We start from the raw sequence: 27,785 nt of genomic DNA on the forward strand, positions 1-27,785 counted from the left end.
AAGTAAAAGCACAATCATCTTCACCAAGGAATATTTCTTATTGGTATTCACTCGTGCTTGTTTTTAAAACTGCAAATATCTTTTTAAATTAAAGTTTACATTTCAAAAATTGGTTTCTAATAGAAACATGGTAGAGGTTGTTTATTTGTTCTAGGGAAAACATACTTCTCTTTTAGATTCCTGATCACTTATGTGCCAGGTCCCTTTATTTTCCAGAAGACTGAACAAAAGTCACGAAAATGAAACAAATCAGTAAACCTCTCTGTTCATTTCTAAAGTTAAGGAAGGGTTATCATGTTGAGGGAATAATTTCATTAATTTACCTTCATTGGTCAAATTGATCCTGTTCCCTTAATTCTCAAATTATCTATGTGGGTCAAAGCTATGCTTTCTAAACAGAAGTAAACCAGATTTGACTTTAATGTGACAAATATGCAAGGCTCTTACTCTTTAGAGCACTGCAGTACAGCACAGAAAAGAACCATAAAAAAATACTAGTCACAGTAAGCCAAGAATCAGTCACAGTAAAGTTAGTATTGCTAGCAGTGCTAAGTCCCTGATCTGGATAGTCTTATGAGTCTGTTTTCTAAAGCTAAAAAAATTTAAAAAGAAAAAACTCTCATAAAGATGTGCAATTTGAATGTGCTTTTGTTGTTAATGGAGCAGTAACTTTCCCAGGCTTTTAACAGGTAACAATTAATCAACCTCTAATCGATAAGAAGCATCTTACCTATAGAATCATTGCACTTACCCATGATAGTTAAGGCTGTAGCTTTTGTTAATTCTTCTTTCATTGACTCTATTACTTCTAAATTACCACCATCCAGGTTGCATCTATTTATGGTTCCATTTCCTGAACTGATCCAATAAAGCTTGTTTTCGACATAGTCTATCGATAGACCTGTAATTAAATTATACAACTTAAAGATAATAGCAATCACTTGAATAGCAATATTTACTGAGCACCACTGGATTTGTGGGGAAGAAATAAGTTGAAAGTTCAGATTTTTGTCTTAAAAATAAGACTCAGTTAATTGGGAAATAATGATATACTGTCTTAACTGACTGAGAAAGATAATTCTATAAGCCCCTAACCAGTATATCTGTTGATAATCAGAGCAGTTTTGTGACACTGAGAGGAATGACAGCTCCATATTATGGATGAGGAGAATAGTGCCTAAAGCATTTAAGACATCTGTATTCTCAGGACACATCTACTGTATTACTGGCATGCTCACCAAGATCATGGTCCACATAATAACAATTGTCTCTGTGGTTCCATGTACGCCTCTGCGACCCAGAACTACTCTGGAAAAGCCCCTGGTATAAAACCTACATATTGTTCCTTGGTGCTCATTCAGAGGATGAAGTAAAGAAGGCACAAATGATAGCTTCCTTTGAAAAATTAAAAGGAAAGAGAGGAAGGAAACAAGGAAGAAACAAGGAGAAACTAACATGAGTTCAGCTGCACCCAGAGAGGTTCAAACACAGCCTAAATAATTGAAATTCCAGTGAGTCACAAGCCAGAGTGGCACTGATTTACCCAATCAGCTTTAATCAGTAGAAATAATCCAACAAGTTTATATACCATTTCAGATATTTTCTGACTTATGCTACGCTTTACTAATAGAAGACTGGAGGGTTCACAAGAAAAATTTATATAATTAGATATTGCAGGGATATAATTTTTGGATATTCTTTCAATGACCAGAGTAGTAAATTGGATTTAATTACTAAGGAAATACTATATAAATAAAATTAAATAAAAATTACCAATATCATATTCTATGACATAGTATCTTGAGGGTGAAAGTCAACAACATTCAATTTTATGAAGGAGAGTTTGTTTATTTTGCAGGTATCTAAATCACTTCAATGCACATTTCTAATATAAATCTAAATCTCAATTTTCTAATAAGCAACAGATTTTTCCTTTGGCTTAGTTCTTTGTTTAATGCACAGGATCACAAAACTCCATCTTTAATCAGTAATAAAGAACATATTTAGTACAGATTAATGGCACAAAATACACAAAATATAACTCCAGCATTTCTGTTGCCAAATTTTTTAAAGGAGTTGAGTGAACATATTTATTTATAGAGAATTCCTTTAATATATGTAGGTTTTATCTGTACCCATGGGTATTCTAAATTGCCTCTCTCAATCAAGCTAAACCATCAGAGAACTGCATTTTCAAATTTCTGTGCTTTTGTCCCTTCTTGATGCTCTTCGTTGAATTGGGCTTTGGCACTGTGCCCTTGGTTTGAATGAAAGATGTTGTAAGAAGTAGACATAAGGAAACCCTGTTAGACTTCCCAGGATACAGTGTCGGAAAGCAGTATATTATACTGTGACCTCTTTATCCAAGGACCCATGGGAGAAATTTCTTTCAGGGCTCCATGCCAGGAAAAACCATATGTACAAAATATAAAATTTTAACTGGCCATATTTCTCTCTTTGCTTTGGCTGCAAAGAAACTGAAGAGTCAGATTTGTGACCCATAGCCAGTAGTTGTAGAGGAACTGCATTTAAATTCTTTGCTTTACCCTGACTTTGATAGACTAATCTATTATATTCTTTCACCTGGATTATTGAAATCAATATTCTTGTCTAACCTTTCTTAGGGAATACATTTGTTTAAGTTACCTTAACGTCTTTTTTGGAAGGAGAGTGTGCATTCATACTGAATGAGCCTCACTCCAAATTGACCTACAGTGACAGAACCTTATCATCCACCTAATACCCTGCAGTTTCTCTTTTCTAATTCATGTTATACAAAGTAGACTTAAACAGAGCAGGGAAGTTACAGAGACTGGGTCAGAGATTGTGAAGGCCTATTACTCAACAACTTTGCTTTTGAACCGTAACTGCATACAGGAAAGTGACCGTGACATAGTTTATTTTTTCACTGCCTACTATGATACCTAGAAGAAAGAACACGGTTCATGAGCATAGAATGAATGGATTACTTAATTAAGACCATTATGAATATTGTAAATTATTTCAAGGAGTTCTCCCTAGCAGAGTTATGCTCACCACTAAATTTTTTGACGGACTACTTGTAGCCAGATACTGTGACAAATAGGGAGAAAGAACTGTAATTCAATTGGTCCACCTTGTATGGCTTGAATTTCTACATCAATTGGAAGATTGAATAGTTTTAGAACAGTAGTTTTACAATTCACAGAATTAACATATCTAAAGTTTCTATATTAATCTGTATGTGTGCAAGATAAATGTCATCTAGCAACCACATATATCTTTCTCCTGTTAAACAAATTTCTTTAACATTTGAATATTCTTGAGTACATTTATTCCCTAGATTATAAAATAGAATTGCAATTCTCCACAAACCCTACTATGAATTCAAGAAATTGATAAAAATGTGCTTTATATTAATTGATATATCATGTTTACAAGCACATATTAAAGTTTATTAGTATATTTTTACATCATATGATTTTTTTACCTTGTTAATATCATATGCTCATTCCCATCAATACTGAAGAATTAACTGAACACATCAAAATAATTTCTGGATCACATCTCGGTTGTGCTATTTCAAAAGATAAATTACATAGCAGCAAACTAATAGTTCTTTAATGCAATTGGGAGTACTCAGTGATGTTAAAACATTAATTCAATAGCAATAAGAAAACAGGTCAAATGTGAGCAAACTTCTAAAATTTCCCTGGAAACTATGCAAAGAAGTCTAATTGTATCTGTGATATAGGTCAATAGAGTGGTTGAGATTTAAAAATCTTAAAAATGATTATATGATCTATCTGAAGAAATGCCAGTAGTAACATAGGCCCATTCTGAAAGACATGTTTATTAATTTTTAAAATTATGTGATGCTGATTATCAGATGATGAAGTATAGCTAAAACAATGTAATAACTGTATGAAAGAAGAGAGAAGTCATCATCTAAATTGAAAGGTCTTTATTAAAAGGAAAATTACTTTTTAAACCCATCTTAGTATTCTTATAAAAACCTATTTAATCCATGTGCTCTGATTTTTACATTTTTTAAGCCAAAGAATTCCTTTAATATTTTATTAGAACATTTTATTTTAAACAGATGAGCTAATTTTTTTTGAGACCCATGCAATTTGTTAACATTATGTAGTTTATCTTTTAACCAAAGTAACTCACAAACTGATGTACAAATTAGTTATGTAATGGTTTTAAATAAGATAATTTAGCTTTATCCATATGTTACTAAAACCACTTTAAGTTATGTTATGTTTAAGAATGAAGACTTCATTTTATATGTCTAATTTATTTTCTTTATAAAGTGATTCAAAATCAGATTAATATAATATGCAGTATGGAATTAAATTTAAAATGTATATGAAGATATATGCAAAAGGCATTTTAAAATTGAATTTTTCTAGAGATAGCAACACCTAATATTTTCCATCACATACCAAATTTTACTATAATATTTTCATCCTTATCTGTGAACTATGCTTATCTAAAAAGCCATTAAAAATATATTGATCTCTGAGTCCCACTTCCAGAAATTATAATTTAACTGCTTTGGTCTTGCCCTAGCCATCAACATTTTTTTTAATTCTCAGGTAATTTTACAATACAAAATTGAAGAAATTGCTTTTAACCACTGCATATTTTAATCTTTCAAATTTGAATTTTTTGTTAACTCAACAGGTCTTTTAAATTTTGAAGGAGCATTATAATGGTGAGATCTTAGGACAAGGGAACACCAAAGTTTTATGTTGGGAAGAAGATATACTGTGGACATTAAGATAGAGATGAGTCATTTCAAGTCCTCCAGATAGTTATATAAATAACATCAAAGTCATCTAAATATTCTTTTTGTTTGTGCTGTCTTCAAAAAGTTAAGTACAAAACAAACCCTTTTGCTTATGGGATTGTAAAAGTTATAGAAACTGTCCATTGAAAATATATTTACCAAAAAGAAAAAAAAAATGAGAATATACCAAAAAGTTCCATCCCATATTACACCTGTAAAAGAATTATAGTGTTCCGAATAGTACAAAATAGAAATCTTTTCAGAGTTTGCTGGAATGTCATGATTATTCCTGGGGCAAAATTATTTGAGAGATATTGAATTTAGCTCTGATAGAGGATAGTTACTCCATTGGGGGAAAGCATGCAGCTAACTGCCTATTCACTAGTTTCTCAAGAAATGCTGTATAACTCCTGGGAATACTTAAATTCTGTTAGTTAAATAATAGATGTACTGAAAAATCCAAGCATTCTCTCTGCTCCATCCCCAACTTCTCTCTGAAGTGAACACAAATAAGGCATCACCCTTAATTTGCCTTTGCTATGTGCCTCTGGCAGACTTGCCTGATTACCCTCTCACTTCACCATTGTGAGGTGGCTATAATAAGGATAGCTGCCTCATACAGAGGTGTGGGGCACACAAAAAGCACTCAAAGACTATTAACTATTTATTAGCAGTACAAGGGTTTTTCTCTTTGTTTTTGTATTTCCCTCTTCAGGTAAAATTGTATTTGAAACCCTATAACCATCTCTCTGAATATTCCTATAACCCATAATTTAATTAATAGATTATTCTTCATAATTACTCAGAATATTTCTGATTTGTAAAACAAGCAAATCAAAACTGAAACTTCTTTGAAAGCTGATAAGATATACTTCTGTCTGGGAGAAAATATCGTAATCCACATATCAATAAAACACAAATATCCACAAAATAATTATCAAAATTTAAGCTCAAAAATATTCAACTGGAGCCTGGCACAAGCGCCCACCTGTAATCCCAAGCAGCTTGTGAGGCTGAGGAAGGAAGATCACAAGTTCAAAACCAGCAAAGCACAGCAACTTAGCAAGATCCTAAGAAATTTAATAAGACCCTGTCTCAAATAAAAATTTAAAAGGACTGGGGATGTGGCTTGTATTTAAGCGCCCTTGGGTTCAATCCCTGGTACAAAAAAATAATAATAATTCAATTGGAAAATGAGTTAAGACTATAAACACAATAAATCCATCAAATTTTTTTAAAAAACACATGAAAAAGTTTAATATCATAAGAAATTAAAATAAAAAATTATAAGATATCACTGTACTTAATGGAATGGCTAAAATTAAAAATTACATTACTAAATGCCAATAAGGATGCAGAGAATTGGTCACCAATACATTGCTGGTTCTGGGAATGAAAAATGGTACAGCCACTTTGGAACAGTATCTGGCAATGACTTATAAAACTAAACATACTATTACCTGAATCAGATCCCACAACTGCGCTCCTGGAAATTTATCCCAGATGTATGAAAACTTGAGTTCATGAAAAGACCTGTACATGAATGTTTATGGTTTTATTTGTAATAGTCAAAAAGTGGAATCATCCATCTGTCCTTTAATAGGAGAACTGTTAAATTTACTCTGCTGCACTCATATTTTGTGATATCACTCAACAACAAAAAGGATCAAACTACTGATACATTAAATAATCTCAGTGACTCTTCAGGGAAAAAAGTGAAATGAAAGAAAAGCTAACCTTTAAAGGTTACATATTCTATGGATCTGGTTATAAAACACCTTAGTATGACAAGATTTTAGAAATGGAAGACAGACATCTTGGGAAGGAGGTGAAAGGTGATGGCAGGAAGGAAAAACAGATGAGGCCATAGAAGAGAAACATGAAGGATCATGTGGTGTTGGAATTATTCAGTATCTTGATCATAGTGGTAGATACAGCAACCTACACATGTGATAAAACTGTATTGACCTATTTATACAACCACACACAAATGAATATAAGAAAACATGAAATCTGGAAAGAATTATGGTCAACAGCTAGGTTGTGGTATTTCACTATAGTTTTGCATAATGTTCTAATTGGAGAAAACAGAGTAAGGTATACATGAGAAATCCTGAATTATTTTTAATAACTGCGTGCAACTCTAAAATTATCCAAATAAATGTTTTACTTTTTAAAAGCATACAATTCAACCATTAGTTAAGTATATTGCCCTTATCTTGACCTTATCTATTTTTTCCTTGAAATCGGCCTCAATTCATTTTATTTTAAGAAGTCATCAGCAACATACAGTTATTGAGCTAAGTTTATAAACTGATTCTTGTTGTTTATCAAGCTAAGATTTCAGAATATTTTCCTTTCTCCTGTATAAATCATTTTACAAACAATATTCCTAGCACTTGGCGATTGGCAAAAAATTATGTGACTTGTGAAAACAGCACATGCAAAAATGCAGGAAAGATCAGAATCAAGATCCAGTTGTTTCTGGTGAAGTGTTTCATTTTAAAAACATTTAAATGACTTTAATGCTTATAGTCATATAATACTGACCATATTTTACTGCTTGATAAGTAAAATAGAACAAAAGATTCTTAAACGCACTGTGTTGGTGTTGTGCCATTCAAATACTTTAAAATTGTGGTTCTCACAATGTGATGCTACGTACTCTCTTCTGTTAGCTTTTTCCCACTCATATGGAAAAATTCAGAGTTTTCTACACATATCAAACTATCTCATGCGTTTTATTCGTAGATTTCCTTTCTAGAAAAAAGAAAAACCCCTTCTTCATCTGTCATTTCTTTAAAAACAAATTATGTTATTTTTTTTTTTCTTCAAGGTCTTGTGGATATTTTAAAACAGCATCTATTTGGCTATAACTCTCCCCTATTTTCCTTCCCCACAAAGAAGTTATTTCTTCTGTGTTCACAGTGTCTCTGAAACTATCTTTATGAAAAATATTAAGTATTTTCATTTCATTTTACTCTACTGAAGATCTCACAGAATTATCTGTGATGTTTTCCTTCACTGGATGATGACCTTCTTGAGGATGGGTCTGAAGGTTTTGCTACTAGTTCTGGGTATGCACTTTATAAGCATTGTTAAAAAAAACCTTTTATTTCATTTAACATTTGAAATCAGATGAAAGCCTTGTAAATTTAAATTGGTTATGTAATTATGATACACATGCTTGCACAAGTTCTCTGGCTATTTTTGAAATCTCTTCTTCATATTTTCATCAATATACATATCTATTTATTGAGTGAACTTCCTAAATAATAAAAATGACTATGATGGTAGCAAGTGTATATAAATAACAGAACTCTGTTATATTGAGCAAGAAAACGTATCTTGGAAATTTTTAAATCTTATTTTTAAACAATGAAATATTTTAGATTTTCTTAATGTGGTAAAAGATGCTTGTGAATCCTATCCTTGAATATGTTTTAAAATGTACTAATTCAGCACAGAAGTTGGAATGATTAAATAAAAGGATATCTTTCAAAGACTTTAAGAAGTTTCAAAGACTTTAAGAAGTTGCACTTGAAGTTTAAGTAAACAAATAATTTTCACTGATATTATATTAAAAATAAAAGGTGAATGTCAGGGAAATAAAATATATAGCGCACTAGATCCTTAAGAATAAGTCATGTAGGATAATGCTGACTGACAAAGTTGCTTTATATGATAAAGGGATAAAATTCATAATATGAAGATAATTTAAACATGGAAATTACTTAAAGTAGTAAATCAAAATCTTCTGCTATGTAAACTGCCCTAAGCACTTAATGTATCCAAAACTGAGCAATAAATCTTAATTGTGAATATTTAGTTCAACAGTGGTAACTGGTATGCTAATTTGTATTTAACAGAAACAAAGTTATTTAGCCCCAGTTGCTGAAGACAGCAATTACTCAGTCTTCAGTGATAGATACTCATAAAATACCAAATTGAGAGTTTTGAAAAGATTATGATGCATTTCTATATCAAATATGTCACACATATGGATTTAACCACAACTAAGCAGAGTTGAGGAAGGGGACCAGGGCAGAGGAGAGAAGGGAAAGGGACCATTCCAAGGAACAAAATTGACCAAACTATGTGGTAATAATATGTATGTATTATGTATGTAATAATATGTATGTATGTATGTATGTACAAACATGTAACAACAAATCCCACATTGTGTATAATTATTTTGTGCACAAATAAAAAAATTAAAGATAAATATAAAACTTCTCTACCAAAAAAACAAAAACAAAAACTAGCAGACAAGCAGGTAAAATTAATGAATTATAATAGGAAAAAATATTTCAACAAGTTAACAAAGTCCAGTGTGTCAGTGGCATAGCCACTTAAACTAACTTTTAGAAAATCAGAAATAATTAATTGTGAAGTACAATTGTCACAGAGGTGAAATTAGTTCTTGCACATTCCTGGTTGCTTAGAAAAACTGACTGCAATGTCCTTATTGGATCTCCATTTCTCAGAGGCACCTGCATTTGTCTCTTTCCCCCTTTCAAAGCTTGAAAGAGTACCATGTTTATTCCCTGGCCCTTGCTTGAGGTCAGGTTGTTATTATTACTATGACCAGCCTGTGTAGTATAAATGGCCAAGCTTTAATATGGCTTTGGAAGAAATAAACTTGTATTTGAATTCCAACTTTCAATGTGGGCAACTAACTTGTTTCAATGAGTCTCAGACTCTAAATCCATAAAGGGAAGATAAGAAATCCTTTCAGAAGTGATTGCAGTGAGATGATCAATGCAAAGCATTTCCCCAGCATTTGACATACTGTAAGTACTTAAAAAGTATGCAACATAACTATATTACTTTTGTTGTCAAATACTTATCATTCTATAGAAACAGAGATCTTACATTCAGTGCATGCAAACACAGAGGTGTGGATTCATGGTGAGAATACAGGTCACATTAAAAAGTTAAAAAATAAATAAATAAATAAATAAATAAATAAATAAATGTCATGAACTACTACTGCCCCAGCCTCACCAAACAGAATATTGCTTTCTCTTCACATTCTGGGAAAAAAATAATAAAATCACAACATTATTCTCAGCTGAGCAGTGGCTCCTCCTTTCTTAATCACCTAATTTTCTTCATGGGAATTATTTAAGGACTGCAGTAGGCAGGCAGTTTAAGCCCGAGTTCATTCACCTAGACAAACACATCATTAAATAATAATCATAATAATTTCTTGCAATGTGTAAATAAAATTATAATTACTAAATGATGTGGTGATAAATGTCTCCATATATATATACCTATTTCATGAATATGATAAGCATGTATAACAGCAAAAACAGATTTGAATTTATTTTTTTCACATATTCATATGCCATTTGCAGTACTATAAAATTCATCTTAATAATCATCTCAAGGCAATAGTTCTGAAAGAATCATGGGATTGCCATGGCATGAACTCTTCTATAATTGTGTCCTTGTGAGATTTAACCTTGATTGTACATTAAATAGCGTTTAAATTTACATATAATCAAAAAATGTTTGTATAATTGTATCACAACTTCAAATAGTTCCATTTCCAACAGACATTTCTATTGTAAGTATTATTCCAATACCACACATTCACAAAGTAATGTCATTGAAATAAAATATGTGAATAAATCAGAGTTTCATTTACTCCTTTAAAAATGTCTTTAAAGTAATTTTTTAAAAAAATCTTTAAAAATGGAGCACACATTCTGAACTATTTCAGTATTCCATCTGGGTTAGTAAACAATATAAATTATTAAATATATTTTAAGAAAATGGTTTGGGCACACATAGAGAAAATATTACTTAAAAAAAATGCATAGTCAGGCACAGTAGCTCATGCCTGTAGTCCTAGCTAGTCAGATGGCTGAGGCAGGAAGATCACAAATTCAAGGTCAGTCTGGACAACTTAGCAAGGCCCTGTCTCAAAATAGAAAGAATAAAAGGGCCAGGGTGTCATCCAGTGATAGGGCACTTGTCTAATATGCATGAAACCCTGGATTCAGTTTTCAGGACTGGAAGAAAAGTTACCATGAAGTGTAGTTTTAATCTACTTTAAACAATGCAAAGCCTTTTGGTATTGGGAAAAAATGCATCAAAAACTCTGGATGAGGGTTAGGATTGTGGCTCAGTGGTAGAGAACTTGCCTAGCACATGTGAGGCACTGGGTTCGATCTTCAGCACCACATATAAATAAATAAAGTTAAGGTATTGTGTCCATCTACATCTAAAAAAAGTATATTTCAATAGATGCTAAGAAAGCATTTGATAAAATACAGCACCTTCATGCTTAAAACACTAGAAAAAAGAGGGATAGTAGGAACATACCTCAACATTGTAAAGGCTATCTATGCTAAGCCCAAATCCAACATCATTCTAAATGGAGAAAAACTGAAAGCATTCCCCCTAAAAACTGGAAGAAGACAGCAATGCCCTCTTTCACCACTTCTATTCAACATTGTCCTTGAAACACTAGCCAGAGCAATTAGACCAAAGGAATTAAAGAGATAGGAATAGGAAGAGAAGAACTCAAGCTCTCACTATCTGCTTATGGCATGATTTTGTATTTAGAGGATCCAAAAAACTCTAGAAAACTTCTAGAACTAATGAATGAATTCAGCAAAGTAGCAAAATATAAAATCAAAATACATAAATCTAATACATTTCTATTCATAAGTGATGAATCCTCTAAAAGAGAAATTAGAAAACCATTCACAATAGCCTCAAAAAATAAAAATAAGAAACATGGGAATCAATCTAACAAAAGAGGTGAAAGACCTCTACAATGAAAATTAGAGAACACTAAAGAAAGAAATTGAAGAAAACTTCAGAAGATGGAAAGATCTCCCATGTTCTTGGATAGGCAGAATTAATATTGTCAAAATGGCTATTCTACGAAAGGTGCTATACAGATTCAATGCAATTCCAATCAAAATCCCAATGACATTCCTCATATAAACAGAGAAAGCAATCATGAACTTCATTTGGAAGAATAATAGACCGCTAATAGCCAAAACAATCCTAAGCAGAAAACGTGAAGCAGGAGGTATCACAATACCAGACCTTAAACTCTCTATATACCAACATAATGAAGATTTAGGCCTATTTGCCTTCTATTTGGTGCAGGGTCTCTGGTCTAATTCCTAAGTCCTTAATTCATTTTGAGTTGAGTTTTGTGCAGGGTGAGAGATAGAGGTTTAATTTCATTTTACTGCATATGGATTTCCAGTTTTCCCAGCACCATTTGTTGAACAGGCTATCTTTTCTCCATTGCATGTTTTCGACTCCTTTGTCTAGTATGTAGTAACTGTATTTATGTGTGCTTGTCTCTGTGTCATCTATTCTGTACCACTGGTCTGCCTGTCTATTTTGGTGCCAATACCATGCTGTTTTTGTTTCTCTTACTCTGTAGTATAGTATAGAAGCTGTTTAGTTTGATGCAATCCCATTTATTGACACTTGATTTTATATCTTATGCTTTAGGAGTCTTGTTGAGGAAGTCAGTGCCTAACCTGACATGATGGCGAGTCAGGGTTACATTTTCTTCTCATAGGCACAGGGTCTCAGGTGTTATGCCTAGGTCCTTGATTCACTTTGAGTTGTTTTGTGCATGGTGAGTGATAGGGGTTAAATATAATTCTGCTACACATGGTTTTCCAGTTTACCCAGCACCATTTGTTGAAGGGGATATCTTTCCTTCAATGTATGTTTATGGTGCCTTTGCTTAGTATGAGGTTACTGTATTTATGTGGGTTTATCTCTGTGTCTCCTATTCTGTTCTATTGGTCTTCATGTTTGTTTTTGTGTCAACATCATGCTGTTATTGTTACTATAGGTCTGTAGTACAATTTAAGGTCAGGTATTGTGATGCCTCCTATGTCACTTTTCTTGCTAAAGATTGTTTTAGCTATTCTCGGCCTCTTATTTTTCCAAATGAATTCCAAGAATGCTCTTTCTATTTCCATGAAGAACATATTTGTAATTATAATAGGAATTTCATTAAAACTGTATTGCACTGTTGGTACTACGGACATTTTGACAATATTAATCCTACCTATTGAAGAACTTGAGAGATATTTCCATCTTCTAAAGTTTTGATTTCTTTTACAGTGTTCTGTAGTTTTCATTGGAGAGGTACTTCACTTCTTTTGTTAGATTGATTCTCAAGTATTTCTTTTTTTTTCTTTTGAGACTATTGTGAATGGGATAGTTTTCCTGATTTCCCTGTCAGCTAATTCATCATTGGTGTATAGGAACATAGTTTATTTATGGGTTTTAATTTTTTAATTTTTTATGCTGCTACTTGGATGAATTTTTTAATGAGTTCAAGAAGCTTTCTGATGGAGGTTTTTTTGAGACTTCTACATATAGAACCATGTAATTGGCAAATAGGGATAGTTTAAGTTCTTCTTTCTCTATTCATATCCCTTTAATTTCTTTCTTTGGTCTAATTGCTCTGGTTAGGGTTTCTAGGACCACAATGAATAGAAGTGGTTAAAGAGGGTATCTCTGTCTTCTTGGCACTGTATAGAAGGAATGCTTTCAAATTTTTTTTTCCATTTAGAACGATGTTGGCTTTGGGCTTAGTATAGATAGCTTTACAATGTTACAATGTTGAGGTATGTTCCTACTATCCCTAGTTTTTTCCTAGTGTTTTTGAACATGAAAGGTACTGTATATTGTCAAATGTCTTTTCTGCATCTATTAAGAAGATCGTATGAATCTTAGTTTTAAGTCATATTGATGTGGTGAATGACATTTATTGATTTCCAAATGTTGAACCAACCTTGCATCCCTGGGATGGACCCCCTCAATCATGCTGCACTAATCTTGTAATATGTTTTAATATGTGATTTGCCAGAATTTTATTAAGAATTTTTGCATTTATGTTCATTAAGGATATTGGTCTGAAATTTTCTTTCCTTGATATATCTTTCTCTGGTTTAGTATCAGGGTGATACTAGCCTCATATAATGAGTTTGTAAGTGTTCCCTCCTTTTATATTTCTAGGAATGATTTGAGGACTATTGGTGTGAAGCTTTTCTTTGAAGGTCTGTAGAACTCAGCTGAGCATCCATCTGATCTTGGGGGTTTTTTTGTTGGTAGACTTTTGATGGTGTCTTCCATTTCATTTCTTGAAATTGATTTGTTTAAATTTGCTATGTCCTCCTGATTCAATTTAGGTAGTTCATATGCCTCTAGGAATTTGTTGATGTCTTCTATTTTCTTGGAGTATAGATTTTCAAAGTAGTTTCTAATTATCATCTTTATTTCAGTAATGTCCATGGTGTTACTTTTTTTTTTAATCATGAATTTTAGTGATTCAAATTTTCTCTCTCTTTTTATCCCTTAGCTTAGCTAAGGGTTTAACAACTTTATTTATGTTTTCAAAGAACCAACATTGTTTTGATTATTTAAATTATTTTTGTTTCAATTTCATTGATTTTGGATCTGATTTAATTATTTTCTCTCCTCTTTTGGTATTGATTTGTTCTTTTTTCTAGAACTTTGAGATATAAAGTAAAATTATTTATTTGGAGACTTTCTATTCTTTTAATGAATGATCTCAATACAATGAACTTTCCTCATAGAATTGCCTGCACAGTGTCCCAGATATTTTGATAAGTTGTGTCACTATTCTCATATTCCTTTAAGTATTTTTTTTTAATTTCATTTCTGATTTCCTCAGCTATCCACTGGTCATTCAATAGCATCTTATTTAGTCTTCAGGTGTTATAGTAGCATCTATTTTTATTTTATCATTCTCATTTCATTCCATTTTGATCTGATAAAATGCAAGGTATCATCTATATTTTTTTATATCTTCTATGAGTTTTCTTGTGGCCTCAGATATAGTCTATTTTAGGGAAGGATACATGTGCTGCTGAGAAGAAAGCGTATTCATTGATGGATGAAGCATTCTATGTATGTCTGTTAAACCTAAATTATTAATTATATTTTTTAGTTTTATAGCTTCTTTTTTAGTTTTGAAGGATCTATCCAGTGATGAGAGAGGCATGCTGAAGTCACTGAGTATTATGAGTATTATTGTGTTGTGATCTATTCGATTCCTGAAATAGTGAAGATTTTGATGTAAATGCTCCACTGTTTGGGGCATAAACATTTATGATGGTTATGTTTCATTGATGATAATTACCTTAAGCAATATTAAATACCCTCCTTTGTCTCTTCTGATTAACTTTGGCTTGAAATTTTCTCTATCTGATATGAGGATAGAAATCCCTGCATGTGAATGATATGCTTTTTCCCCCCATCCTTTTACCTTCAGTCTGTGTGTCTTTGCCTATGAGATGAGTCTTGGATGTTGAGAGCTGTGAACAAATTGTGGACTTGCCTGAGCCATCTCTAAGTGGAGGCATGCCCCTTGGAGAACTCTCTGTGTCATCTCACCAATCTGAGACCACTCTGTTGCCTTGGCAAACTCCTGCTCAAAGAGAATTCTATGATATACCTTGTAATTTATTGGTCCAAACAACCCTAGATTCAAGCACAACTTTCCAGAGGTGGAAAGAGATACCAGTGAACCCAAATAGCCTTGAGGTGCTAGCTGCCTGACAGAGGCATTATTGTACAAGTGATAAGTATCCAATCAGGCCAGTTTCCCCATAGCCTCTCACTTCTTGTTTAATCATAAAATCCTTTCTCTCAAAATAAACCCCTTCAATGTGCTTCCCTATAAGTAAAGCACATGGAGCCTCACTCTTTAAGATTGGATCCACCAGGTCGATTCCTTCCACCATGTCCTTGCTGTGAAACTATTTTCCCGTGTCATTTGTCTTTTCTTTTTTATTAATTATTTCCAACTTTTAATTTCTCATCTGGCTCATACCTCTATGTGGTTATCTGATCCCTCATTGTGCAGGACAAAGCGACACTTTGAGACAGCATTTTGTTGAGTCTTGCTTTTTAATTCAATCTGCCAGTCTGTGTCTTTTGATTGAGTAGTTTAGGCCATTTACATTACATATTTTTATTCAGAAATTACATTTTTTCCTGTCATTTTGATTTATTTCCTTTTTTTTTAAAAAAAATTAGTTTCTGGGTTTTTTCAACTCTAGTGTAGTTCTTCCCTTTGCCAGTTTTCACTTTTATTTGTCATTTCTTCTTCATGAAATATTTTGCTGTATATGTTTTGTGGTATAGGTTTTCTAATTATGAATTATTTTAATCATTGTTTAATGTGGAAGATTTTTATTTCATCATCAATTCTGAAGCTTTATTTTGCAGTATCTAATATTATTGGTTTATTTCCATTTTATTTCAGGGCTTGGTATATACCATTCCAAGACCTTCTAGCTTTAAAAGTCTTGGTTAAGAAAAAAAAAAAAAAAAAAAAAAGAATCATCTGAGGTGGAGATTGGTTCCCCTTTAAATATGACCAGTGATTTTTCTCTGACATTCTTTAAAATTCTATCCTTATTCTATATGCTAGGCATTTCACAAAATGTGTCTTGGTGTGGGTCTGTTATCATCTTGTATATTTGCAGTCCTATATGCCTCCTGTATTTGATTTTACATTTCATTCTTAAGGCTTGGGAAATTTTCATATACTATTTCATTGAAAAGATGGTGCTTTCCTTTGGTTTTTATCTCTGAGCCTTTGTCTATCCTGATAAATCTTATGTTTGGTCCTTTCATGTAATCCCATATTTCTTGAAAGTTCTGTTCATGTTCTATTATCTTCTTTTTTCTATGGGCACCTTTGTTTTCAAGATCATATATGTTGACTTCATCACATGAAACTCTGGTGAACAAGTGGTCTAGCCTGCTGGTGATGCTTTCCAGTGAATATTTAATTCGGTTTTATTGATTCCTGCATTTCAAGGATTTCTGCTTAATTTTTTTCAGAATATCTCTTTATTGAAATGACCCTTTGTTTCCTGTATTTTCTCCCTTATATCATCTTTTATCTCAAAGATTAATTTAACTGAACATTCTAAACTTCTTCGCTGACATTTCTTCCATTGTGGTAGTGTTGGATTCTGTTATTGAAGTATTTTGGTTTGTTTGGGGTGATTTTCTCCTTTCCTTTTTCATGTTTTTGTGTGTCTACTCATCTAAAAGTTGATTTTGAAGCAGTAGAGTTTCTACCCTGTGAACTTACAGGGTCAGTGAAGGTTTCTAGTACCTCACAGGTTAGGGGAAGACAAATAGTAACATCAACCAATGTAAACAATACACAGCATTAAAGCAAATAGTTCCTGGTATAGAATCTACAATGTTAATTGTCACAATAATCAGAAATAATATGATCACTTGTTGCCCACAATATAAACAGTAAGTTTACAAAAGAGTTTACAATTTCAGGTGGTGAACAGGGATAGAACAAAAGTGATGTAGGATATGATGATTATGAAAGAGGGAATAAAAAAATAGAAGTAAAAATTTAAAGGAAGAGTGAAAGAGAGATCAATAGTGATTGACTTAGCAGAGGAAAAGAGAGTAAGAGAGTTAAGGGAAACAAATGAGAGAAAAAATATATAAAAAAAATTTAAAAAATAGAAATAAAAGAATAAATGAAAAATTTTGGATACATGTTTAAGTGGCTCTAAGATGGCAACTGGTGTTGGGCCAAGAGGTGGCGCATAATTAGTGTTAACATGGCGTGATTTCTCATGACCTTTTGCCTGATTGGTTGATGTCTCTTCAGCCCTCATGGTCAACATGTGTTCCTCATTCTTTCTTGATTGGTACTGTGGCACGTGCTCTAATTGTGCTACTAACCCTAAGCTGGTTGGCTGCCTCAGTGTATATAAGACATTCTCTTCACCGGGACGAAGGACAAAGGACCGCACCTATAGGAAGCACCTCTGATAGGACGTAGGACACACCACTAAGACGCACCTCTAGAACACGCCTCTGGCCGCACCTCTAAGATGCACCTCTAAGAAGAAGCAGCAGACCTCTAAGAAGTAGCCTCTCTGAAAGCGTAGGACCTCTAAAAGCAAGCAAGCCTCTCTTCTTCTATAAACTATCAAACAAGCAAGAAAGCAGCCCAGAAATAGAAGTAGTTCATTCCCAGTTCTCCTCCGGTAAATTCCCATGGGAATGTTGCTGCAGGCAGCAACAAAAAATGATAAAAACTAATTAAACATCTTTGTTCTTAAAAGGTGAATAGGTTAATGCAGAGGTGATATAGAATGTGTTTATGAGTAGTAGGGGAGAAAAAACAAGAATAAGAGAATTAAAGGAAGGGAAAATGAAATTATAGGGAACTATAGAGTTTGTCTATTAGCAAGAAAAAAGAAAAAAATAGAAACAAATGGAGACAGAGTTGTGAAACAGATAATAGAAAATCAACCCAAAATATACTAATCAAAAACCTTAAACCTCAAAAACAGCATGAAAAAATAACTATCTTCAAGAAATGATAAAATTCCAAATGGAGAAACAAACATATATACAAATGTATAAATGTCCATCATGTATCAATCAGTATATTTACAAATGTATAAATGTCCATTGTATACTAATCAGTGTAAGTTCAAAAACAAAATAAAACAAAATCAAAATGAAAACAAAAACAAACAACATAATAGTCAAAGAGAGTACATGCATGTGTCTGTTCCAAACTGTCTTTCCATTTCTCAGCTTCCCTTTTCAGCAGGATGCTGTGAGGAGCTGTAGAAGATACTTTGGGCTTCACTTCCAAGGTATAGTTGCTGATGGGTTCTATAAGATGAGTTTCTGCAAGTGAAGCTCCAAGGAGCAGGGTTCAGGTCTGGTATTGCCCCAGGTATTTTACTGTGTGGGGAGTTTTTGGGTGATAATGAATTAATGCATTTCTAGAACTGTACCCCATTACTCTCTCCAGGGCACCACTTGTGGGAAGGAGGAGTCAGTCTCTTGCCTGTTCTGTTGTTTGGGATACTGTCCTTTATATCCTCTTGAGGACTGTTTCTGAGCACTGAGCTCAGTCACTCTTCCTGTTGCAGATTCCTGAGCCACTCCCTGTTACTGGTCCTGGGTACTGCCAGGTTCAAGGGAGTTGGGGAAAGCAGGTTTTCCCCAGCCTCTCTGATCTGTATTACCCCCAGAAAAAATGGTATCCATGTCAGAAATTCACCCTACCAGAATTTCTCCTGCTTTGTTAGGCTCAGTTTAGATCTCATGGTTGGCATCTGCAGGATTCCTATATTGGATTCAGTTCTAAACTCACAAATCTAAGTTCCCTGTCTGAGTTGGCACCAGTGCTGCATGTAAGTACAAAATGTCTCCAGCTTGAACTCCCCGTGCACAGCAAGCAGACCAAGGTACATTTGTGCACCATTTTAATGAGCTAAATAGCCTCTGGGTCAGCCCAGGGGAGACTATCCCTCTGATCCTGGGATTCACCACACCAAGACTTTCCTAGTATCTTACAATATTTTCAGACCTTGTGTACTAATTTTCCTGCTTCTGCCAGGAGCTCAGCTCCAATTCTGTTTCTTATCCTTGTCTTATGTATCCCAAATTGCACAGTATTCAAGGCTCTCTATCCAGTATTGAGTATAAGTAGAGTGCTTTTTTCACTCACCTCCCAGAGAAGTACTTTTCTTGATGTTTGAGTACAGAGTCATAGCAATGAGAAAAGCCACTTTCTGCTAATCTGCTGTCTTGTTTCCTCAGCTCTGGGATCTTTATCTTAAACATGCACTAAATTTTACTATTAAAATACCATTTGATAAAAATGAATGTTCCATTTCTAACATTATTAATGTCTCCTCCTAAAGAAAATTTCTATTATAAAATTGGTTTTTTCATTTCCAGTTACTCTCGTCCATAGTTTTATAACTAGGTGCATCAATGAGCAATATATATTCATGTTTTGCATTTCATTTTTAAATTATACAAATAGTATTATGTGCTAAATATGTAAGTATGATTCTTCTGCTTAGTTTTTTCAATGATTTTGGCATTTTTATATACATACATATGAAAACATCTATATGTATTTATAATATTTTAGCGATGAATACATTGTATTTGTTCATTCTTGCCTCTTTTGATGAAGATTTAGGGGCTCTCTCCAAACTTTTTATATTATGAAAAACAATGGTTTAATGAACAGCCTTGCATTTGTTTTCTAGAACACATAAAAGAATTCGTTGCTGTATCTAAGTAAGTATGCCATTACTGGAACATGAAATATTGCATATACACCTTACACTCCCATTTAATTTCCAAATTTATATACTAATCTATTTTGTAGATGATTAAACTAAAAATCAGAGTTAATAACATCAAAGCAAGGATTTATATATAGATTTGTTTGACTCCCAAACTTCCTTTCCCCAATGATGCTATCCCTCAAATACAGCATAAGGCATATTTCATGTGAATATGATAGTTGCTAGAAACTGAATTCCTGAAGTTTCTATGAACTTCTGAGTTTCAGAAGTTCCTTTGTTCTCTATACTTAGACCTTGAACAATTTAATTTAGATTGCAGTTAAGATTCAAAGGAGATGTTAGCAACCTACAACATAGAAACAATACTGAAGGTAGGGAGCTTAGGAAGAACAGGTAGAAAGACCTCATCTGATCACTCTTTACCTCCTTGGAACTAAAGTAAGGATTTCTGTACCAGACAAACACAGGAAGAACACAGCAGACTGGGCGTTTGTCACAGAGCATCTTAATTTTGGAAACATAAAAAAGTCAAATAATTTATTACACATATTTATGGATGAAAGTTTCATCATTTCATTGTGCAGGGGGAAGACCACTGATCTTAGTTCCTGGTTAACATGATTAGTTAGCTAGAATAGGAAGTTATTAGAAGAAATATCTATTTGTAAACCACAGGCAGAGCAAGGTGATGACCCAGTTGTCTTTTTGCTTGGGTCTATGTTGGGAAGAACAGAGAGGAGAACCCAGGTACCTCGAATTTGTTTGTCTCTGAGGATTAGCAGCAAGATGCTGTAGATTTACATCCTTATATTTTTCTAGAATTTTTAATCTCACAGGTCCATATAGTTACATATATTTACTGTAAGATTTCTATGAAATTTATTTCATTCATTCTTCCTGATATAGCTTCCTATAGGGCTAGATGTTTATTCTCGTGAGTTTTTCTCACTCAATTCTTCATGTGAACTTTAAAAATAAAAAGATGTTTTGTCACGATTATATTGATAAGGAAACCAAGCACCATTAAACTAACAATTAACTTGTTTAAAGTTACAGAATTAAATTTCCTTAATGGAAACTAAAATAATTTAGGTTTCTCTGCCCTTAATGGAAAAGAACAGTGACGAATTTTTATCACTAGACCCACTGCAAAATCTGATACTCAATAGAAGTCTATTTATGAAATAAATGAATGTCTGACTCATAAGGCATGCTTGATGTTGATCTAAGATGCAGTTTGTAATAAGATTCTGAGTAACATATGCAAACATGAGGTTCTGAGTTCTTTAAGCCAAAACAGTATGTCTTGAACAAATTATAATGCTTTAGTGCCATTCTGAGATTGCATTTTAAAATCGTCAAATACAACAATAACTGGCCTGCAGTAGATATCAAATATTTGTCACTGAATGCTGAATCATCATTATATTTATAGTCAAAATATATTTGGTACACAGCATTGAAGTGACCAACAACAAAGTGCAAATAGTGACATGAATTCTTCCCTTACAAACTTGTTTTTTTAAAAAAGTATAAGCTCTTAAAAGAGTTTTTACTTAATTTATTTTGAGTAGGAAAATGGATATTTAGTATTAAAGAAGATAAGGTTTTCCCAGTTATAGAAACAAGCATATAAATTAGCATTTAGGTTTAGGCCACAGCCACTAAATTACAGTGTAAAGAATTTATTTGCTCATGTTATTTCCATCATACTTTTCAGTATTTAATGTTCTGAACAACCCCAGATAAGTACCAACTGAATTGCATTTGTTCAAATTAAGTCTTTTGTATGGCCCTAATCTTATGGAGCCCCTTGTTTCTTTTGTTCTATCATCTTCCACACAGAAGCATTAGCATTTCAATCTGCCTTTAATTTCTAACACTATCCTGAATTTCAATTGTGTACAAATCTTAGAACAAACAGTCCAAAGAAAATAGCTGTTAACAGTATCATTTTATATCAAAGGTTTACTTCATAGACTACATGAAAAGAATTATTTATTTCAAATCTTAGTGATATTACACCCTTATTGAATCATTAATATTGCAAATGAATTTCTTCAATGTGAATATTTTCACATTCTTACAACTTAAAAAAAATTGCTGAAAAACTTCATGGTATATTATTTTCTCAGATTAAAAAAAATACTGCAAAATTATGATTTCTGTCATCTAGTCCATCATTTGTATATTTAATGTATCATCAAAATGTAGGATATTATTGAATTTTTTTAAAAGGTACTTTGAAAGGACAAACCAGTGGCATGATAATTCTTGCCTCTCAAAGACACATACATACATACAAATATGAAGAGTGATTAAAGGAATAATATAATGTACAGATATCTATGTACAAATATATAACATTTTCTTCCGGATTTAAGATTTTCAAGGTTTTTTATGGGAAAAAATCAGGGTTTTATTTTAGTAATGTGTCTTATTTGATAATTTGCAAGAGTTGGTGAATGTAGCCAAATGAAATAAACATCTTGTAAAGTGAATGAAAACATCTGAAAACTACTAAGTTTTTAAACCCAGACCATTGTCAACTATTAATAATGACACAGGAATGATGGCCAAGGGAAGCCTTAATATGTTGTATTGACACTGTAATAGTATTTCAGATCCTTATCAGTAAAAATAACCTCTTTACTAATTATATTACATTTTTAGCAAACTCAGTACTTAATACAATGCAAAAATTCTCATATTGGAAGGGCCTATTTTCCTATGCAGATAAAAAGTATTCTCTCCTTTACCTGTGAAGGGATTAAGACAAAATGTGAAAAAATATTCGTGATTTCAGCTTGTGATTACCTATGGAACTGTAGCTTCACAAAGGGCCATTTGGCCTGTATTGTCCCATATGCAACAAGTCATAAAATTCTTTGGTGAGGAATGTTCTTTGTGTACCAAGCCTTGAAAACTGTCTTGGTCATCAGAGACTGTAAATTGTGGCTAGAGTAAACCTGAACACACAAACTCCGAAGTAATCCTTATCTTCCAGTGGCTTTTACATCCCTACCTCATATATCTCTTGGTATCATCCCTAGAATTTACTACCCTATTCTGGATATCATCTTTTCTGTTTCTCCTTCATAAATTTATTATTGTTCTCTGTCTAAAATAAAAAAAATATATATATATATATATAGATAGATAGATAGATATAGATATATAGATGCACCATACTAAAGTCATTCCTTCAGATATTACATGTGAGGATCCCCATGTACTACGTAAATGTAAAACTCATAAAACTTGTATGAATTTCTCTTGTTAATCAGATTCCTAGATCATGCCCAAGAGCCCACATAAGAACTAAGAGGTAAGAGGGGATTTTCTTCCTACACCTCAAAGAGAGACAATAGATTCAATGAAATTCATCAGTTCCTGATTTTTATTACTAATCTGTAATGTTTTCTTCTGGGCTCCAGATCAAAAGTGTATTGTACATGAAAAGGTTTGTCACATTGAAAGCAGCTGTGATTAACTACTAAAAACATAATACTTACCTACTGGTTCCTTTTGATTCTGAAAAAGAATCTTGCTATTACTGCCATCCATATTTGCCATGTTAATTGTATTTCCATCTGTCCAGTAGAGTTTCCTTAATTCAAAACAGATGTGGATTAAAAACATTAGATGTTGATATACTTGATAAATATTAAAGTATAAAGTAAATGCCATTAATATAGTCTGTATTTGGGATTAATTCTTTTCAGAAAGGTCTAAAATTGTCAAACCATTTGTTGCCTAGGAAAAAAAGCACCACTCTTGCTTTTGCCTGTCATTGAAGGAGAATTGTCTCATTCTCCTTTTCCTCCTGCATTCAAAACTGAATACTTAATTTTGACTGCAGTAACTTTCATTCATTTTAAGTAATTCATTAAGATTGAATCCTCTTGACTGTAAAAAGTCAGACACTAGATGGGAATAAACTCATTTGAACCATTTTGTTGGAAGGATTGGAGAGAATCTCTTCTAGCCCTGTATATGCTCCCTCCAGGGTACATGATGACTGACCAGAAGAGTGGATAATCTGATCTACTTAGCAGTGAATATTAAAAATTGGCATTCAAAATAAAATCAACAACATTCCTCACATCTCTTTTTATTCCTAATTGCCACTCCATAGAAACATAAATTAATGAGATCTATCTATGTATAAATACACATACACATAAATAATATTTTTTGCAAATAGAAATGTAACTAGGGAGCTTGCAATTGCCATATATACATTTGCTTTTTTAACTCTACAGCTGATATATATACATAAATATCAATAATGGTGATAATAGTCTTAATTAAATAGTGCTTTCACATAAAATCAGAGCAAAAGTATGGAATTTTGAAAAAACTTAAAAAAAAAATAATCATACTTTACCCCCTCACTGGGTGAGCTGCAAGACACTGTGGCTTATCGATTCCATGGATAATTGAGGTTTTTAAAGAACCGTCTAGTCGTGCCACATTAATTTGTGTTTCATCAAATTCTGAGCTAATCCAGTATAAATTACGGGAGACCCAATCCACTGCTAGCCCTCTGATACTCTGAATATCTGTAAAAGAGGAAAAGGAAAATTAAAAGTGAATGAAGTTTCTCATTCTCTTGGCTCTTCAAATAAGTTATTTTCTGTCTAAGGGAAAATTTAATTTACACCTTAATTTGTTAGCTAAAATTGTACAAGTTGGTAATCTCATTCCCTTATCAAACCTTCTTAAAGCGTGAATAGTCATTAAGGTCTTTCTGCTGAGGCATTTGAAAACCTGAAGCAACAATTAGCATTGAAATTACACTAACAGTCAATGATTCAATAGTAAACACTTTGGAACAGACATAGGCAGAAGTCTTATGGGCCAAGGTGACCAAAATTTAAATTAGAGTAATAGCTTCTCCAGTTTGCAGCACATAGTTCTAGTTAGGAAAAAGTACTCACTGGTCATCAACAAATGGGCTATTTTATGTTTTAAGTGCCAATTTGTTCCTGCAATGAAATAAGATAATTCAACTTTCCTAAAAATCACTAGAGTTGAACAACTTTCAAAACAGATAATTAACAGGAATTGAATGAGATATGAGAGAATAAACTAAAATCCTGTTAACATTCCTCCAACGTGAGATGCTGCAGAAATTACTGAAATCTAATTAAGTTTGAATATAGTACAGCCCATATAAATATTTGGGTTGCTATTCCCTGATTATTAAATTAGGCATCTTTAAAAACAATGATGAAGTTTAGTCTTAAATATAATTACACATTTTAACTAAAGAAAAATATAAGGTGTTAAAATGATGAAGATTAAAAAATCTTCAAAAAAATTGGTCCGCAATCTATGGTAATTGGCTACTTTGGTTTTTATTTTATTTAAAAAGTTTTAATGTTTTCTAGCACATTTTACTTCTAGAGTGTTTTACATCACTATTTCTTAAATTTACAAGATACTTGTAAGTTTTGCTTTACTTCCAGTCAAAGTCACAGAACATTTATGACTTGACTCCAGTGGAATTACTACAACTTTTCTTTCTTCTCTTTTCAAAAGAAGTCATAAAACTAGATCTATTTTTCATGTGAAAGTGAAACTTCACAATTTGTAAAATTTGCCAACTAGTTCAAAATTTAAGGTAGCAAAGTAAGTTATGGAGACCCGGTAGTTCTAGAACTGCTGTAAGATACAGCTTTGGAATGGTAAAATTCCACTGCATTTTTAGCTTCTCAAATCTCAGTCGAACCTAGTTTTCTGCTCAAAAAATGAACCTGACATAACTTTCCTATGTACATATATGAATACACCACAGTGAATCTCACCATCATGTACATCCACAAGACTGGAGTCTAATTAGAATAATATATATTCCATGCTTGTATAATTATGTCAAAATGACTCTACTGTCATTTATAACTAACAATAATCAATTAAATAATAAAAACCTTTCATTATTTCTAAATAACATTAAATCATGATACCCTTATAAAATATTCCCCATATTTCCAATTCTTAAATCAGCTACCTGGTCACTCTGCAAGATTCCCTTCATCATTAATTTATTGGTAAATTGTTACAATTTGAATGTGAACTTCCTTCATTTCTCAACCTCACACTTCAAGTTTGTTATTCTTATTTGTTATCCTCATCTAGTTTGTGTGTTTATTCTTTCTTTCTTCCTTTTTTATTCTATTTCTTTCTTTATATTCTCCCTCTCTTTCCCTCCTTTCTTCCTTTTCACCATAGTAATACACCACCCCTTTAAAATTAAACTTTCTAAGACTTATTTGCCTTACTTGGGATCTTTAAGTATTTGCTCCTTCATCCTCTGGTTGCTAGGCAGTAACAACATAATAAGTAGTGAGATTTAAGTTTGCGTACCAGGTTGGGTGCCTGTTTGCTTGGTTTTGTTGTTGTTGTTGTTGTTTTGTTTTGTTTCTTTTTCTTAAATCATTGATAAAATTACGTGAATGTTTTTCAGTCTCTTTTTTCATCTGTAAAATGAAGTAACTTAAACATTATAGAAACTGTTGTGAATATTAGATGATGTGTGTTTATGTATCTCAATGTAGGGCAAAGGGATACTTTACCAGTACAAGCTCCTAATACTTTCTATATTTTGTCCTATATTGCTTGGTATTGGTAAAACAAACAAAAAAAGAAATAGAAAGAAAAAAGGAAGTTTTTACTTCCCCTAAAATGCATATTCTCCAAAGAAGTTTTTTGATTGTTTCTACTCAAGATTATTTCATTCGTTTCTGACTGATTTGATCATAAAATCTGTGGAATACATGCTACTATTAAATTGTAAAACATAGTCAAATGTAAGCTACTATTAAGTATTTAGTACTTGTTGATTCTGTTTCTTGCTCTTTCAAATCTATTTCTGTCTTTAATTTTGAAATACCTTCTAGTCTTTTCCTCTTCCTAGCAACTGATTTAGTTGCTTCCAGATTTTTTTTCTCTGACTAGAGAGCTCTGAATTCCAACCTTACTTTGCTCCAATGTATCCAAAAGCTTCCAACCACTCAGAAAGTGAGTGTATAAATTTCATAGCTTGTCTTTCTTTGTAGTCTAAATATAACTACTTTCCCAAATTATTTCTCATCAATTACCTACACGTCATCATACTGATGTGTTTTCCGATTTCTAGACTTTTCTGGACCTTTACAAACTATAGGGGAACTATTTGGATTTCATACCCTAGTCCATCTCTACTTGCCTATTTGTATGCAAAATAGGTCAGTGGACAGGAAAAATTGCCCCTTTCATCATAAAATCTTGATCATTTCTCCTGTGTATCTCAGCTAGAAAGATGTTTATCATCTACCTAAGTCAATGTGACTGTATCTGGTAGATCACTTTCTACCAGTGATAGTTATTTAGCAGCTATTTTATCATTTACATGTGATTTTATTTTTTTGTTTTTATTTTTTGGTACTGGGGATTGAACCCAGTGGTACTTAACCCCTGAACCATATTCCCAGACCTTTTTATTTTTTATTTTGAGGCAGGATCTTTTTAAGTTGCTTAGGGCCTCGCTAAATTGCTAAGGGTGGATTTAAACTTGCAAAACTCCTGTCTGTCTCCTGAGCTGCTGGGATTACAAGTGCAAACCACCGTGCCCAGCTACATAAGATTCTTGAGGATTAGCTGCTGGCTAATTTATCTTGATAGCTCCTCATTCCAAATGTAGACAACACTGCCTTCAGTATAACTATTTTTAATGAATTGGTGAACAATTCATAACATGTTTAATTTAGAATTCTAAACATATGTGAACTGAGCTAAAAAAATCAAACATAAGTTCTCAAGTCTATGTTAAAGTATACATATCTAAACACAAACTTAGGCAATCTCAATTCTAATTTATTATC

At 32.7% G+C, this 27,785-nt stretch overlaps 1 protein-coding gene across 5 annotated transcripts in view; it reads right to left on the reverse strand.

Moving 5' to 3' along the window:
- LRP1B (LDL receptor related protein 1B) overlaps positions 1-27,785 on the reverse strand; it is a 1,899,381-nt gene that overhangs the window by 601,196 nt on the left and 1,270,400 nt on the right. For all 5 annotated transcript variants that reach the window (XM_079135584.1, XM_079135585.1, XM_079135582.1 and 2 more), the window contains exons 30-32: positions 24,308-24,482; positions 23,433-23,527; positions 752-901 (exon numbers count right to left, since the gene is read on the reverse strand). In XM_079135584.1, the coding sequence (XP_078991710.1) occupies positions 752-901; positions 23,433-23,527; positions 24,308-24,482 (420 nt within the window). The remainder of the gene's footprint in view (positions 1-751; positions 902-23,432; positions 23,528-24,307; positions 24,483-27,785) is intronic.

Source organism: Sciurus vulgaris, assembly GCF_902686455.1.
Source record: "Sciurus vulgaris genome assembly, chromosome: 3".
In the NCBI taxonomy this organism is placed as follows: domain Eukaryota; kingdom Metazoa; phylum Chordata; class Mammalia; order Rodentia; family Sciuridae; genus Sciurus; species Sciurus vulgaris.